The 16,873-nt window shown below is 38.6% G+C and overlaps 1 protein-coding gene across 3 annotated transcripts; it reads left to right on the plus strand.

Moving 5' to 3' along the window:
- Positions 1 to 4: 4 nt before the first annotated feature.
- ARSK (arylsulfatase family member K) lies at positions 5 to 16,787 on the plus strand. 3 transcript variants are annotated; one of them, XM_080573729.1, is made up of 9 exons: positions 80 to 219; positions 523 to 802; positions 5,106 to 5,235; positions 6,933 to 7,092; positions 7,915 to 8,197; positions 11,819 to 11,990; positions 13,401 to 13,625; positions 14,565 to 14,789; positions 14,875 to 16,787. In XM_080573729.1, exons 3-9 carry the CDS (start codon positions 5,166 to 5,168, stop codon positions 15,156 to 15,158), a joined length of 1,419 nt encoding a protein of 472 aa, XP_080429855.1. In that variant the 5' UTR covers positions 80 to 219; positions 523 to 802; positions 5,106 to 5,165; the 3' UTR covers positions 15,159 to 16,787. The 3 variants fall into 3 exon arrangements, with proteins under 3 accessions (XP_080429854.1, XP_080429855.1, XP_080429856.1); XM_080573728.1 differs by lacking the exon at positions 523 to 802 and having other exon boundaries at positions 5 to 219; XM_080573730.1 differs by lacking the exons at positions 80 to 219; positions 523 to 802 and adding an exon at positions 1,361 to 1,924.
- The last annotated feature ends 86 nt before the right edge of the window (positions 16,788 to 16,873 follow it).

Here is a 16,873-nt window from a genome sequence, read left to right on the forward strand (position 1 = left end):
GGCACGCTGGGAGATGTAGTCCGCCCGGCCGGGCCCCGCCGGGCGTCGCCGGCCCGTTCCGCGGCCATGCGGGGCGGCGGGGCCGGGGGGCCCCTGAGCTGGGCCGGGCTGGCGCTGCTGCTCGCGGCCGCCGTGCCTTGGGCGGCCGCCAGGCCGCGGCCCGCCGCCTCGGGGCGCCGGCCGCGGCACAGCGTGGTGCTGGTGGCCTGCGACTCTCTGGTGAGTGCGTGCCCGGGGCCGCTGTAGTACCGCGTCCCGGTAGCGCCCTCAGGGTGCGGGGGGTGCTGAGGGGAGGGCTGGGCGGCCGTGAGCGGGAGGAGGGGTCGGTGCCGAGCCCCCCCGGCGGTGCAGGCGGGGCTGCGAGGTGGGGCGGTGGGAAGGGTTGCTTCGGTTCTCGGGAGGGGCGCTGCGGAAGTAGGGGTCACACGTGTGGCGTGTAAGAAATGTTTGTTCATTATTTTTTTTTGTTTTGTTTTGCTTGCTGATCGCTTACTCAATAAATTAATTCTTTCCGGCTAAAAGAGGAATTTATAACAACACGCGGCGGGGGTCGCACGGCCGTGCTGGTGGGAGAAGGCCTCCGGCACCGTCACGTCCAGCCTCAGGCTCCCGCTTGGACTCGCGCTAAGCCACGTCCCCGTGCGCCGCACCTGAATCGCCTCCGGGGTGGCGGCCCAGCCGGCTCCCTGGGCAGCCCCGTCCCAGCGCCCCACAGCCCTCTCGGTGAAGAAACGTCTCCTGGTTTCCAACCGCAACCGCCCCCGGCGCAACGCGAGGCCATTCCCTCTAGCCCTGTCACTAGGTACCTGTGAGAAGAGGCCGACCCCCAGCCCCCCACACCTTCCTTTCGGGAAATTTTGGAGAGCAATGAGGTCTCCCCTGAGCCTCCTCTTCTCCAGACCAAACAACCCCCAGTGCCCTCAGCTGCTCCTCACAGGACTTGTGCTCCAGGCCCTTCCCCACCTTCGTAGCACTTCTCTGGACACACTTCAGGACCTCGATGCCCTTCTTGTAGTGAGGGGCCCAAAGCTAAAAACAGCACTCGAGGTGCGGCCTCACCAGAGCAGAGTACAGGGGGACGATCACCTCCCTGCTCCTGCTGGCTGCACTAGTCCTGACACAGCCAGGATGCCGTTGGCCTTCTTGGGCACCAGGGCGCACTGCCGGCTCACATTCATCTTGTTGGTATAAGGTGGCCACAGAGTCATCAGCTGAATCAGAATTTTACTGGCAACTCTCCCAGAAAAGAAAGCACCTAGCCCCCCAAAAACATTGGTATATAGATGTTTTATAGCTTTTTATTCACCAGTCGCTCACAACTACGTAAGCACTTTGTAGAACTGTTTTTGCACAAAGTTATGCAATCAGACATAGCAATGTATTCATGCACATATTCGTGATACATTTAATTGCTGGTCACATTTAGCAACTAACTTTTGCCTAAGTTATACATGTCATGACACCTCTGCGTAGCACTAACCCTATGGCATGTTACCGTCTTTGCTCGTTTGTCCAGGACAAACCAGTTGGTCAGCAGATGTGGTCACTCGGCCTTCTGTCACCAGGATGTACTTTCTTTTATTTTCAGGCTGATTATTTGTTTTTCATTGTTTTCATACTTGTTCTTCTTGTCAGAGTTGATATTTCTCAATAGCGGAGTAGGCCTGATAAGTTAAATAAATGCTTTCCCTCTGACTTGAAAAGCAGAAAGGAGATGAAGGTCACTGGACCCTGTACCATTGGAAATATGAACGACTTCAGGTCTCACAACAGATGGGATGGAGAATTTGTAGACATACATGAAATGACTGAGATAAAGTGTTGGGCGTCATATATTGACTTACGCAGGCTTTTATTAGGCATAACAAATAATATAAACTCGTCAAGCGAGTTTCTACAGTTAAAAGGATAAAGGAACCGTTAGGTATGTTTTTATGGCTTTATTACACCGAGTTACTGATATATTTTTTTAACTCCTGGAGGGGTAGAAGAGATTTTTTTATTTATTTATTTCATTTACAAACACAGAATATATTTCCTTGTACAGAATATGTTCCTAGCTAAAGACAGAACTTTTTTTTTTTTTTTTTTTTTTTTTACCCTTTTCTCACAGTGCTTCTATCTGTCTGTCCAGAATACTGGGAAAGTTTTTATCACAGTTTTACTTTGAGGAAAACCTTGGTTTCTGTGTCTCATCTGATCTATGCTTTCTTGTAAATCAAATATAAGCTCCATGGCTCTACTTTCAAGGACTTTTAATATCTAATGCCTTATCATTCCCTGTTGAGAAACCAACATTTGACTCCCACTCATCTCAAAATACACTACTTGATTGCGTAGGTCAGAGTTCTTGATGTTTTACATGTTGTTTGTCATTTGTGGGACAAATTCTTCCTATGTATTTATAAAACGTGTTATCTGTCCTTAAAACCCTTGTTAAAACACTTGTTTGTTGTGATTTCAAAGATAATGCAATAGCTCCTTATTCAGTTTAGTTCCCCTGATTGTATTTTGCTTCTTCTTATTGTGAGAACATCAGCTCTCTTAATATTCAAAAATAATGTGTTTTTTGTAGATGAATTTTTTTCTCCAAGTTTTCAGCTTTTACTAAACCTATTATTTACCAAGAAAATGTCAAATTTAAAATTTAGGGAGTTTGTCAGTGGCCTTTTTCTCTTCAGATGCTGAAGCTATAGACAAATCTAAGTATATTGTCCTGTCAAGGGGAAGATTCTCGTAACTGACTTTGAGGAATTAGTGAGGAACCCCTGGAAGAAGGAAAAGCAAAAAGACAGACGTTTTTCTGTGATATTTCCTACAAAAACAGTTAAGAAGGTGCTGTTTGTGAAAGGTACCTTTCACAATATGTACCCGCTTAGTGTGTACAAAGACGAAAATGTTAAATAGTCATTGTGTTGTGTAAGCCTTTATGAGATAGGTCTGAAAGCAGAAATACGTTAACCTTTTTGATCACATTTCTAGTGCAGCACAAGGCAGAGTTGGGTGAATTTGAAACCAACATTTTTTTTCTGAAAGAAAAGCGTATGTCCTGCAAGCTGTCAAAAAGCACAGGATTTAATTTTAAATTATGCCTGCCTTTGTGATGGGATACCGCTGCCTACAAAATCCACGCTTGTTTTGCCAAGCATGACAAAAATTCTCATCTTGGTAGTTCAGGACCGTGTTTGGCCTCCGAGGGAGCGACCACTCGCTTGAGCAGCCAGCTTTTTGCTGTTAGGCGTCACATCGAGCACTGTGCTTATGGGGCTTGCTGGTGGAACATAGCAGCTGTAGGTAGTTCAGCTCCTGAATTGCTACTTGAGATGAACAGAGCGATGACAGGCAGCCATCCCCTCACTCTTCTTGTGGTGCAACTCGAGCTCCTGGACGAAATGTGCTTCCCTGTGTAACTCAGAATGATTGCACTACTTCAGGTACTTCAAAATCCCCAAGTGCTACAGAAACGTTAGAGAATGGTTTTCCAGAAAACAGCTGTAGAGCTTTCATCTTCTCAGCCTGCTGAAGAAATGTATTTCTCTCGTAGAATAGACATGTCACCTGCCTGTCCACTATCAAAGAAAAGACTGTTAGCTCCAGCTGTTCAAACATCTTCATGGGAGGACCTTATGAATATCTTGCTGATGGATGGGAGATCGATCACGTACTCTCTGAAGACTGCTTTCTGCCCAGAGTTCTGTGATACTGCAGATTGCAGCCTTGCCATTTGTCTTATTTCTTTGTCTTAATTCTTTGTAAATTTTCACATGGATGATCAGTGCTTACCCTGGGGAATCCTGGAAGCAGTGGAACACAGACTAAATTCTTGAGGCTTGTTCTCACTTTTGCTGATTTTTTTTTTCTCCCACATACTATGCAAAAAAATGACATTAGTGAAACTGTAGGCAAAAATTAAAAAATGTATCTGCTAACATGCAGAAACAGCACAGTTTGAAATAGATAATAATACGTCTTACATTGTCTGATCTCTGTTCTTGAAACTCTAAGGAAAATCTGAAGACAGGAAGAAACTATTGTTTCTATGTAAGTTTGCTTAATGCTTCATATAGGAAAATATATACGTTTGTTTCCAGTAGTTATTTTCAAAACAAACACCATCTTCAAAAATAGAAAACAATGAATTTTCTTGGAACTCCTACATCCATCTACCTGTTTTGTTCTAAGTTAAAGCATTTTCTCTTATCCTTTGGAGTTTTCACTGTGACACAGATGCCAGAAGAGTGTTTGTACCCATTTTAAACTTAAAACTGTTTGAAAGGTGAAATTTCATATGAAGGAAGGCATTGATCTTGCATTCCTGGAGACTGTACGCGTTCTTTGTGTTTTGAAGTAGGTGGTCAGAGGTCTCCATCTGTTTCTGTGCAGCAGCTGCAGTGAAGCAATCACGGCAGTTTGCTTGCTTGAATAAAAGTACCCGTTCAGCAATAAGAGACAGCAACTCCCTTGATGGCCATATCTCCCTTGTTGGCCATATCTGGTGATTTTTGATTATGAGTCAGCAGGAGGAAAATGGTTGTTCAGTTAAATGTTTTCTGTTGAAGACGTAGTTATCTCACTAAACAATCCTTTTCTCATCTGAAACAAAAGAATTACGGTAAAACTCACAGTGCAATTCCGTACTTAATGTCATACAATGATGCCTGCTGACTCCAGCAGCTACCAAGACCCCATTCTGCCAAATGAGGCTCGTTCAAAATACGGCTGGTTCAAAACCAGTCATTGCACAAGTCTGCATCAGTGTTCTGACCAACTCCTTTTCATCTTTTACCTTAACCTGTAGAGTGCTTCATGTTAGGACCCTGAGGGAGAAATAACTCTGGAAGAACTGGAGCTTAGAATGTGTTGAGCAATCGAAAGGAAGTAGTTTTATGAAGAATTGCAGTGTCTTATGCATGGCTTTTTTTTTTTTTTTGAGTAATCCATTTTATATTGATCTAACAAGAGCTTCTCAATTCCTTATTTTCCATACCTGAGTAGAATCAGCAGTGTTTCAAGATTTCAATTTCAAGATCACAAGTTAAGAATTGTTGCTGACAATAATATGGGATAACAGTGTTTACATAATGTTTTTCTCTGTTTGATTGCAGGATGGACGTTTGACATTTTATCCAGGAAATCAGACGGTGGAATTGCCTTTCATAAACTTTATGAAAAGACATGGCGCTGTCTTTCTCAATGCTTATACCAATTCTCCAATTTGTTGTCCATCCCGTGCAGGTAAGACCAAGCAAAACATCAGATAAAAAGAAAATGATAAATACTTGCACACGTCAATTTAAACATACAGTAATTATTAGAAACTTCAAAGGCTTAAATTTGTGGGCTTTCGCTTTTTTTTCTCAGTAAAACCAATTTATTTTTGATTTGTGTCTGAAGTTCCTATAGTATTCTGATGTTCCATCCATTTCTCTTTTCCGTGGCTCACGCTTCTTCCTTTCAGGTTTTTGTTCTCTCTCTTTTTTTCTTTTTCTTTTTTTTTTTTTTGGTGCAATTACATCCAAGCTTCCAGGTCTTTTTCCAAATTTCACTGAAGCATCAGTAACTTTTAAAAATCTTGAGGATTTGTAAAGAAATTGTCAGTTTGTGTGCTGCAGTGTTGAAACTGGATTCAGAACTACTCTTGTCCCTTCCTGTACAAATGCAATAAATTCTCTTTCCTACTTCAGGAAAAAATATTAAATAAAACCAATTGAATACATTGGTTGCTGCTAGCCTTGCCTCCAGATTACATTTATTCTAAACACTGTGTTAAATACATAGTGCATCCTTCAGTGTCTTTAATTATATACTTAAGGATTCATCTTTACTCACGGTAATCAAGTGTCCCATGTGCAACTTCACATTTGCAGAGCTTAGAACTTGGAAAGTTAGAAGGAAGCTGTATTCTTGAATAAAAGGTTACATCTTAAAGTGTTTCTAGCCTTCTCAGTTGTTGCAAAGATCCTCCGGTGGTGATGTAAATGAAATTTCATCTATAGCTGAAGGCGAGATCCCCCTTTCTGTCATACGTGAATTGGAGGAACCAGCCTGTCCGAAGTGCAGCAGACAGGTGTAGCTGTGAACCAGCAAGGCATCTCTTGTTTAACCAGTAGCTTGGAAACTTTCAAGGAAATGAGGGTGCATCCATCGTGGAGGAGTCAGAGACAATACTAGAAGGGAAGGGAGGAGCTGGGGATGATCTGAGGCATCGCTGTCGGTGGGGAGAGTAGGTGTGCCACCATGGTATGGTGTTAGCATTCTCTAGTGTTAGTGGCTTTTCCACTGCATACAGAAGAGTTTAGTTCTGCTTTTGGATCCACCTTTGACTTTAAACTGCCCTTGGGAAGATGACAGGCTGCAAAGAAACAGGGACTAGATAATAAAAATGTTTATTGTAGTTCCTTCTCAACCTTTCCTCGGTTTTGTTTGTTTTTGACCATTTCATTAATAATTTTGCTTTGTTTCTAAAGCTGGTAGTGAAGTAGAATATATGGAAGGGATAAAACTGAGGCATATAGTTTTTAAAAAAGTAGAAGACTAATTTTCTTCACAAACATACTTTAACGCTAAAATCTAATTGAAGTGAGGGGAGATAATGCTTTGGAGCGCGTGTGCATGTTTCATCAGGATCTGCAATGCTGTGGATTTTTTCCTGATTTACAGAAAAGCTTGATTTAATGACTCTATGGTGCATGGAAAGGTGGGACCTTTATCTGTGATTCTAGGGATTATTTTTAATAATTGTTGCTCATAATGATGACAAAAATGTGATCCACTTGAGTGGGGAATATAAAATGCCATTTTTCTGATTCTTAATGTGAACTTTTTGCCTTCAAAATAATGAAAAGATGGATCCGTTCTGAAGTATATTCAACTTAGTTTTAAACAGGAAGTACTACTTACACTTCACAAACCGTATCTCATTTGTTTTCCAGCTATGTGGAGCGGTCTTTTCACTCATTTAACAGAGTCTTGGAATAACTTCAAAGGTCTAGATCCAGATTATGTAACGTGGATGGATCTCATGGAGAAGCATGGCTACCAGACACAGAAGTATGGGAAATTGGATTATACTTCTGGACATCATTCAGTGAGGTAATCAGAGAAATGCTCCTGTTATGACATAGACAGGAATGAATAGCCTGACAAGTGGTTTCTGTCTCTGACTGAAATGGTAGGAGCTTTTATTTGAAAGAAATCGTGTTAGGAACCTAATAGAGGTCTGTCCTGTAATTTTATGCAGCCACATAAGCATATCTCATTTTATCTGTTTCCTTTAGCTGGAAGGTGAATATCAAGGTTGTGGCTTTGCTCAGTGTGAATGGTTATTTCATATTTTATTGCTTTAAGACTTCTTGTGTTGATTATATATATAGTATCAGTATAGGAAAACCAAAACAGAGAAACATATTTGATAATACTTGAATATTAAAGCTACCATCACGAACACTGGAGATGTTTTTTTTTTGAAGGCTGTAAGTTTTTTTAAATAAAAAAATTCCAAGGCCCTGCTTACCAGATAAATAGTTAGATAAATAGATAGATAAATGTGAATATAAGACAGGTAGATAAACATGAATCCATAGCAGAATATGGAGCAGCGTCAACAAGGTAGAGATGCTATTTCTAAACGTTATTGTGTAGAAGTGGTAAGAAGAACCATTCTGGCATGAAGTTATAATAAAACAGAAAAAAGTTTCAGAAACAGCAAAGAACGAGTAAAGCTATGAGCATAAAATAGATATGCGATAGCTGTAGATTAAGTTTATAACAATTCTCCTTTATGTAGAAATTACAGATAGATTACAGCTACAAATGTAGGAGAAGTTCATCGGGAGTTCTAAATTCTTTTGACTTGGAAGAAAAATGAAGAAAACACTTAACTGCCAAGTATGTGTCTTGTGTATATATTTTCAGTAACCGTGTGGAAGCCTGGACTAGGGATGTTGACTTCCTGCTACGGCAAGAAGGGAGACCCGTGGTAAATCTTACTGGCGATAGGAGGCACGTGAGAGTGATGGAAGCAGATTGGCGGAATACTGACAAAGCAGTGGCTTGGATACGGGAAGAGGCCATTAACCTTACTCAGCCATTTGCTCTTTACTTGGGACTAAATTTACCACATCCCTATCCATCACCTTATGCAGGAGAAAATTTTGGTTCCTCTACATTTTTAACGTCTCCCTATTGGCTTGAAAAGGTATGTGAAGATGGAATTTAAGTATTTTATTACTTGTAAGTTTTCAGATCAGACACAGTTTTGATAATTCAGTACACAGTAAGTAGTACTTGGATGAGGTGTTAGGCTTACGATTTAAGATTAAGCAAATAGAAGCAAAGAATTTTGTTCTGTTGTAGGAAAGGAGAAGGTTTGTTAGCAGTTATCACCACTACCTGTTTTAAATTGCTAACTGTTATAAACTGCTAACTGTTAGAAATTTGGAGTTCAATGGCTAGAAACACATTAAATTGATATAATGAGACCTAAGTTTTAGTGGGAGATTTTCTGAGCAGAAGTCTCTTTTCTCTTAACTGCTCTCAGTTCTACTGTAGCATCATTTGTTTTTAGTGTCCCAAAATGTCCTGCTATGTCTATACATGCAGAGTGAGCAGATAGCAGTCCATCATAAAGACAGAGTAAATATTTTTTTCTCTCATGTAGTCTCCAGGTGCCCTTACCTATCATAAATCTATAAATGGGTTACAACAGCTTCCACTGCATAAAGGCATTAGGAGTTTCTTCAGCTGAAGAAGCGAGAGTCACGTTTTAAAGGACTTTATACTTGCTTCAGAAAAAAACAGATGCAATTCATATAACTGAATTTTGCCTTTTCTACTGGGGAGATGCAAAATTTGTTTAGGTGCAACAAAAATACAAAGACTTAGAAAAAGAGATATACAAATTAAGGTTGAGTGACATTGATAGATATTGGTCTAATATCTATAACAGATATTCTTTATTAAGAATGCTGAGAAGCTTATGGGGAAAGGAAGAGCAGGGAAAAAAAAAAAAACAACACAATCCTTCCTGTGAAAAAAAGCAAGATCTAGTTTAGATATTAAGGAGACTTCCTAGGTGCTAATTGCTACAACAGACATTTCTTGGAAAACGGTGTTGTATACCTTGTATCACATCAGGTGCTGGTATGTATCTTCTTTCATGTCACAGCATAACATCTCAAATTTATAACATCTCAAACACATTTTTGCAAACTTAATCCAGTTAGACTATTTAAACTCCATAGTTTGTTGAGGTCTTTTCACTGACTGTGTATTTGTGTTCAGTTATGTGAACCACATGCTACCACCTACTGACCATTTCCTGATTCTTCTGGAATGTATTTGTTTTGGCCATGGAAAAAGCAGACTGTGAAAATGACAAAGATCAATCTCGTAAGGAAATTTGAGTGTGTAGATGAAGAATGTGAATTAAATTACATGCGTACTGGGGAGCTAGTACAGAATGGAGTATCAGCATGGTATGTTTATGAAACCCTGTGCTGCTGAGCAGATGGTCCACTGTAATTTGCACTATCTGGCTCCTTTTCAGGGCATGTGGCATCTTTTCTAGTTACAAGTTATGACAGGCAGACATAGAGATTATGACTATGAATTCATAAAGCTAGGTTCTAATCTTGTACAAAAGGATTCAGTGTTCCGATGAATCATGGGGATGGAAAGTTTTTGCTTTCATTATATCTCATACAGCTAATAAATACCATTTGAGGAGTCTAAAATGTGACTTTACGTAGCCAAGGACACTCAGTGATGGGAAGATGACTGAAGCAGTTGTCTGTTATTATTTTATCTTCCATGATTTCTTCTTGCCACCTATTTTCTGTAGGCCCAAAGGAAGCTTAGGTTTTGATATGTCTGTTTTGACTATTACAAAGCTGGGTATTATCACTACGTTTTGAACACTTTAACTGTTGTCTTACTGGCTGTTAAGATGACTTCATATGTCTCCTGGATAACGCAGGAGAGAATATTGGCTGTTGTGGGAGGCAGAACTTTGTAGGTTTAGGAACATACAGCTGTAATAGCACTGACTGTCAACGGTATGATATATGACAGGGAGAGGCATGCTATGCACATGGTTGCCCAGCCACTTGCTAGTTGTCAATACCACACCTGTGGGCAAAATCAAATTGTGTTCAGCTGGCATCAGTATTCTGAAGTCCGCACCAGTAAATGAGGGATGTAATACTTCTAGGTCCAGCTTTGTTTTGGTTACCTGAGGACTGCAGAATTTCAGACCACAATGACTCTGTAACACGAGAATCTCCATCTGAGCACGGAATGGATTATTCTGTATTGTCTACTGCACAGAGTATGCTCTCATCTCATTTCTCAGGGATAGTGAAATTGGCTATCACCCTGTGAACAGGAGGTGGTGCTCTCTTTTCCCACATTTGGGTGAAAATCTGTTTTACGGGGTGCATGAGATAGGTAGTAAAGTCAGAAGGGGGAGCTATGTCAATAGCTGCTGGACCAGAGGAGCGTGAGGGCTCTTTCTCCTGAGTTCTGACACGTGAAATGACAGCTTTCTCGTTGGCATGAAGCAGATAGAGTTGGGGATCCATGAAATCACTTCGTCTGTATTAGGTTTATAAATTCAATCAGTATATCTGTCACTGCAGTACAAATCATGGTAGCAATTAATATTATTAGACCTCATGAAATAACTATTTTTCCTACAGTAATTACAGTCATTAAAATACAGGAAAAAGTAGTGAGCTTTTCTTTTTTTGTATTATGCTGCACACTGTAAAATATACTCTTTTGTACATGTCTTGAAACTTCTGAGTTTCTCAGTTCCTTATGGTGCAAATCCTAGCGTCTTTGATCTGCTTGCTTATTGGAACTTGCTTCTTCACCATCATAATCTAGGCCTCAGCTCTGATTATTAGAGAAGGTTTTCAGAGGTAAATGAGAACAACATGTGTTTTTATTGCTTAATAAACTTATTTTTTCCATACTGAGACTATAGTTCTCTGCTTTATGGTAATTTGTGTTTTAAATCTGTGATACAGTAGTAATTAACTTTGGTAAATGCAGCACTTGCTTAGGAGCATGCTTACAAGTGTGACTGCCTAGGCAAATGTATGTGTCAAACTTTCAGGCACTAAAGCTCATGTTTAAGCACACAAAATCTGTGAGAATGCTAGTCTGAATATGCAGATCTAGCATTGTATGTAATTGATTGGCTCCTCCTTTTAGCTCCAAACTGATTTTGTGCTTCTTTATAACTAAATGGCTTAACATTTGTAGAAATAAATAGAAATGTATTAGAAAATTGGACTAACATGTTGAAATATTTTTATCGAGATGGACTTGTCGTCCATTTTTCGGTAGACCTTCCCAGACTAAGTACTTTCTGTATTGCTTTATAGACACACATGACACCCATACATAAATATGGCTTAGAGGTATTTTACACTTAACGAGACACTATGCCAATCCTTCCGTAATTCCTCTAGATTACAGATTTAGAAAATTGTTCCACACTATCACTTCCCTGTTTAAAAAGATATCAGCTAGAAAAGCACATATTTCTGGCATCTTTCCTTAGTTTCTAGCTGATTTTTATAGCTCTCTTTTATAAGTAAATGACTTAATACCTGTGGAAACAGAGGGGAAGTGTGGAGAAAGTAGCAGCACCACGTAACAGATAGACAGGTGTTGTCTCCTGGACCACAAACTGAGAACTGTGAAATTATGCTAGAAGTTTTAAATTAAATGTTGTTTGTGTTTTTTTTTTTCTTTTTAACATTGTTTAATTCAGTTGCTAAAGTAATGTCAATATCCTCTTTGTTTTTAGGTAATGTATGAAGCTATTAAAATTCCCAAGTGGTCTTCTCTTTCAGAGATGCATCCAGTAGACTATTATTCGTCCTACACCAAGAATTGCACAGGACAGTTTACAAAGCAAGAAGTGAAAAATATTAGAGCATTTTATTATGCTATGTGTGCAGAGACAGATGCTATGCTTGGTACGTAAAGTTTCATAACACAGCGGGTTTTCTTATTCTGATTTTTTCTTAAGAAATTTAAAAGAAAATGCAGTTAGGGCTGGTCTTTTGGAAAAACAAAACAAAGCCACACAGTTCAGACCTAGGAGTAAGTCACATAGATGTTGCTTAATCAGCCTGTATGATGAATAACTGGATAGCTTTTAAGGCAATTGCAAAGTGAATTCACTCTGAAAAATACTAGGATAAACTATCAAAGAGTAGATAAAAGCTAAGTAAGTACAGTAAAGCTTTGTTTGACATGCATAAGAGGAATTAAATATTTTTTCATTAGGTAATAACTGTAAAATAGAAATAGGTGCAAAGGGGGAAGATCAGCAAAGCAAAGCTGCAAAGAAACAGAAATTTGGGAGCAGAAGCAGTTCCCCTGGAGATTGATTTCAAATGCATAGATACAATGATAACAACCAGCCATGGCTTAAACAATGAAGCTACCTTTGAAGTCTTCCTTAGCAGCATATTATTGAAAATGAAGAAGAAAAAAATTAATTAAGCAATCAGAATACTTCCTAATCTGTGATAAGGTCTACATGCATAAAAATTGTAATGCAAAATGGACTTCATTTAGGGTATTCTAATTCTTAATTTTAAAGGCGGCAGTGAAAGAACAAGAATTTTCTTGCATTCTAATTTGAAATTCATGAATAAATAATCTAATCTTTTTGCAATTTTAGAATGATTAATTTAACAGGCATAGAATTACTCTTTCACATTTTATAAAATAAAAGAGATCAGTGGGGACGTTAGGAAATAAGGGTGTTGCTAAGTAACTCTGCACTGGGGTTTAATGTGGTAATTTAAGTTTTTAACTATTCTGTTTAGTCAAGAATTATGTTAGTGTTTTAATGTTAAAGATATGCAGATGCTTTGCTTAGTTACTGATTTCATTGACCTTGGCCTTGTCTTCCTTGAACAAATGTCTGTGTAAGGGGTCCCTGTGGGACATAAGCGCAGGAAGAAAAGACACCCATGGTTACGTGTAAGGTGGATCCTGTGAGGAGTCCTTCGCTCTAGACATAGTGTTAGGGCTTCTGGTGATGTGTTTTGCTTCCGTCGCAATAACTATTATTAGTTATAGTAGCAAAAATGCACCTCATCCTGTGGCGCATCTCTGCCCTTCATAATTTTTATGGTTGTTGTTCAGTGCCCTCCAGGCTTCATTGGGAAGCAGACTGCTGCAACTAATTTACTACAATATAATACTGTATAATGTTCTGGGATGCATGCTTTGGGCTCAGCCTTCTGTGGCAGAGGGAGGATTTCCCAAGCCTTTGAATAGGATTACACAGGGTTTGCGTGCCACTCTGCCGATACAGGAGTTTAAAGGAATATTTTGAATGTATCTTTCTGAATACCTTTTTCTTGTTGCAGGTGAGATTATTTCAGCTCTGAGAGATACTGGGCTTCTTAAAGAAACAATTGTTATATTCACTTCTGATCATGGAGAACTTGCTATGGAGCACCGGCAGTTCTACAAAATGAGCATGTATGAAGGAAGTTCCCATGTTCCTCTTTTAGTTATGGGGCCAGGCATAAAAGAACAGCAGCAAATATCAAACGTGGTGTCTCTTGTGGATATATATCCTACTATGCTTGGTGAGTTAAGTCATTTCAAATTATTTTTTTTCACTTAATTATTATTGTATATATGTATTCTGGACAGAATGATGTCTCCACTTTGTGAAACATTGTAGTAAACACAACAGGAGGTAACAATTTATGTGGGGAGCATAGGTATGGACTTAATACAAAATGCAAGAAGTGCGTATTAAAACTGAGTAAAAGAGTTGGTGTTGTTCCTTATTACTCTTACCATCATTCTCACAATTACAGAGAATGATTTTATTTGGGATTATTTGTTTAAAAATGTATTATGAGATACAAACCAATCAGACATAGTTTAGATATGAATAATCCTTGCTAGCATGCATATCTAATAATTCACTATAGAAATTACAATGTAAATGCATCCAGATATGTGATTTTATCTGAAAGGATGGCAGCTTCATTATCTTATCAAAGGAATTTTCTTTATGAAGTGTCATGTGGAAGAAACTTAATAAAGGTCTTTGTGTAGGAAAGGTACAATTGATTTGAGCAAGCGTCATAAAATGTGATAATCCATATCCATTCTTATATTCTTGGATATGGAAATATCCTTTATGGAGCAGAGAATCAAATGAAAAGGACTTGCATCAAATTACTTACAAATAAATAGAAGGTGCTTATAAGAGTGTATTTTCAAACAGTTTTCGTGTGACAAATCACACAAGATCTCTTTGGAACTAAATATTAGGTGAAGTCACCATTCCAGGCTTTATCTACGATCTTTTAGGCTGCTGATCAGAAAACTGTTCTTTTCAAAGCAGTCTGCAAAACTCTTTATTTAAGAAGCATCACATGCGTGCTACAATTGCTTGAGAAAATGTAGGGCAATAGATAAAACTGTACTTCTGGCGGTAAAAGCTAGTGAAAAATTGTTTTCTATATTGTTTTAACTGCAGTAGTGTCTTGATTATATATATCTTTGCTTAGATATAGCAGGAATTCCTGTCCCACAGAACCTCAGTGGATATTCTCTTATACCGCTGCTACAGGGAAAGGCTGAAGATGAAGTGTCACCCAGAGGGCCTCGGCCCTCGTGGGTGTTGAGTGAGTTCCACGGGTGCAATGTGAATGCTTCCACATACATGCTTCGAACTGATAAATGGAAGTATATCGCGTACTCAGATGGCCATTCAGTACTTCCACAACTGTTCGGTATGTTACAACTCTTGTGTCCTAACTGATTGATAAATTTACTTAAATGCACATTGGCTCTTAACTGCCTTTTTGTTTGTTCCAGACCTTTCTGCTGATCCAGATGAGCTGACAAACGTTGCCGTAAAATTCCCAGTAATTGTAAATTCCCTGGACAAAATACTTCGCTCTGTAGTAAACTACCCAAAGGTTTCTTCTTATGTTCAGGACTATAACAAAAAACAATTTATCAGCTGGAAACAAAGTTTGGGCCAGAATTACTCAGCTGTTATTGCCAACCTTAGATGGCATCAAGATTGGTTAAAGGAACCAAAAAAATATGAGAACGCAATTGACAAGTGGCTGAGTCAGAGAGAATTAATAAAATAAATACATAAATAAATACAACGCAGATTTCTTATGACTGATGATGTGGAAGCATTCTGCATTTGTGATATTCTGTTGTGTTTCAAGTGTTAGAACTGCTATCTTATACAAGCTATTTAAAGCAAAGATGCTCAGAGAATTACTGGCTTTAGTTAAAAAGCCAAAAACATTTAATATAACTAGCCAGCACAACAGATTTAGGTTCTACGTGTTATAATTCCATATCACTTAAGTATTCATAGGAAGGATAGCACGTAAGTGTTAATTATGTGTATGGAATGTTTAGCTGGTTGCCGAAATGCCAAGTATTAAGTGTCAGAACTTAACAGGAATTTGCATTTCTAAGGACAGACTGGAAAACGGATTATAGTACCTAGTATGGTGGGATGCCAGTCACAGAGAGATGTGCTAGAGCCGGTTTTCCATCAAGGTGGACTTTAAGTTCATAATAAATTCACAGTCATCCAGTTTGGAGATGCCGTAGAGGTTCAAATTTCATCAAAAAGATACCAACCAGTACTGGTCTGGACATAAATGCAGTTTATTCAAGTACTTAATATTTTCAGCATTCCCTATTTATACATCATTGAATCTTCATCCTTTGAGGATCAGCCTTCTAATCTCTGGCTTTTGGATCTGAGCTTATCATGCTTCACTGTTCAAAATAATTTCACTACATGCATAGGCTACTCATTGAACATGTTTGCTATGAAGAGGAATTTGGCCTTTGGTCACTGTTGGAAATTAAAGGGGGAAAAAAAAATAATAAGACCCTCAGACCAAACTTGTTACTACAGCTGTTCTGTGAAAAGTGGTAATGCTATTTGCACAACATAAGGTGAAAACTGATTGAGTAGATTCCCCATTATGGAGTTAGATTCTGCAGGTAAATGTTTTAATGTGCAAAACTGGAATCTGAAATGTATACAGAGGAGATGCTGTCGAAGCTTTCAGAAAAAATTAACATAAAAATAGTATTTGTCATTTTACCAGGAATGTGACAAAAAACAAAGCAGTTTTGGAAGGAGATAAGATTTAGCTAGTAAGTCTTAACTTTTGCTTAATGAAGAATACCCTCATAGCAGCACTTACACGTGCTTATTTTCAAGCATGGTTGTTGCAGCTATAGTAGCAATTCAGGATGATATTATATATAGTTCATAGATATATAGTTTAGATATCATAGTTTAGATATAGTTCATACCTAAATGCTCTCTGGAATTTTTAATGCAATATTCATCAGTAACAGTAAGCTTGTAAAAAAAATAATAATAAAATGAAAAAAAAAGTATTTTCTGATGGTTAAGTACTCTACATGCATTTTGTAAACTGCTTACTACACTATTATTAGGTATATATTAAGTTCAAATAAACCTTTAAACCCTGTAGCATGTGCCTTTGCAATTCTTGCAAAAATGAATTCAGATAGCAATGAAATCATTTCAACAAAAAATACATCTTAGCATTCTAATATAAACTGGCTGCATAAGTACAGGGAAAAAATGTAAAAATGTCCCTATGAAGGCTCATTCAACAAGGAAAATAATAAATAAATTGATCACTTTCCAGAGTTCTGGACAGAATAGAATAAATTGTACAGAATACAGCAAAATAAAATGATAGTGAACTTTTTTTTTTTTTTTGTCAGTGCTTTCTTTAATGTTTAACTATATCACTAGGGAAAATTGTGTTCTGTCAATTCTGTGAACGCACTGTTA

This window comes from Anser brachyrhynchus, assembly GCF_964034855.1.
Source record: "Anser brachyrhynchus genome assembly, chromosome: Z".
Lineage (NCBI taxonomy): Eukaryota > Metazoa > Chordata > Aves > Anseriformes > Anatidae > Anser > Anser brachyrhynchus.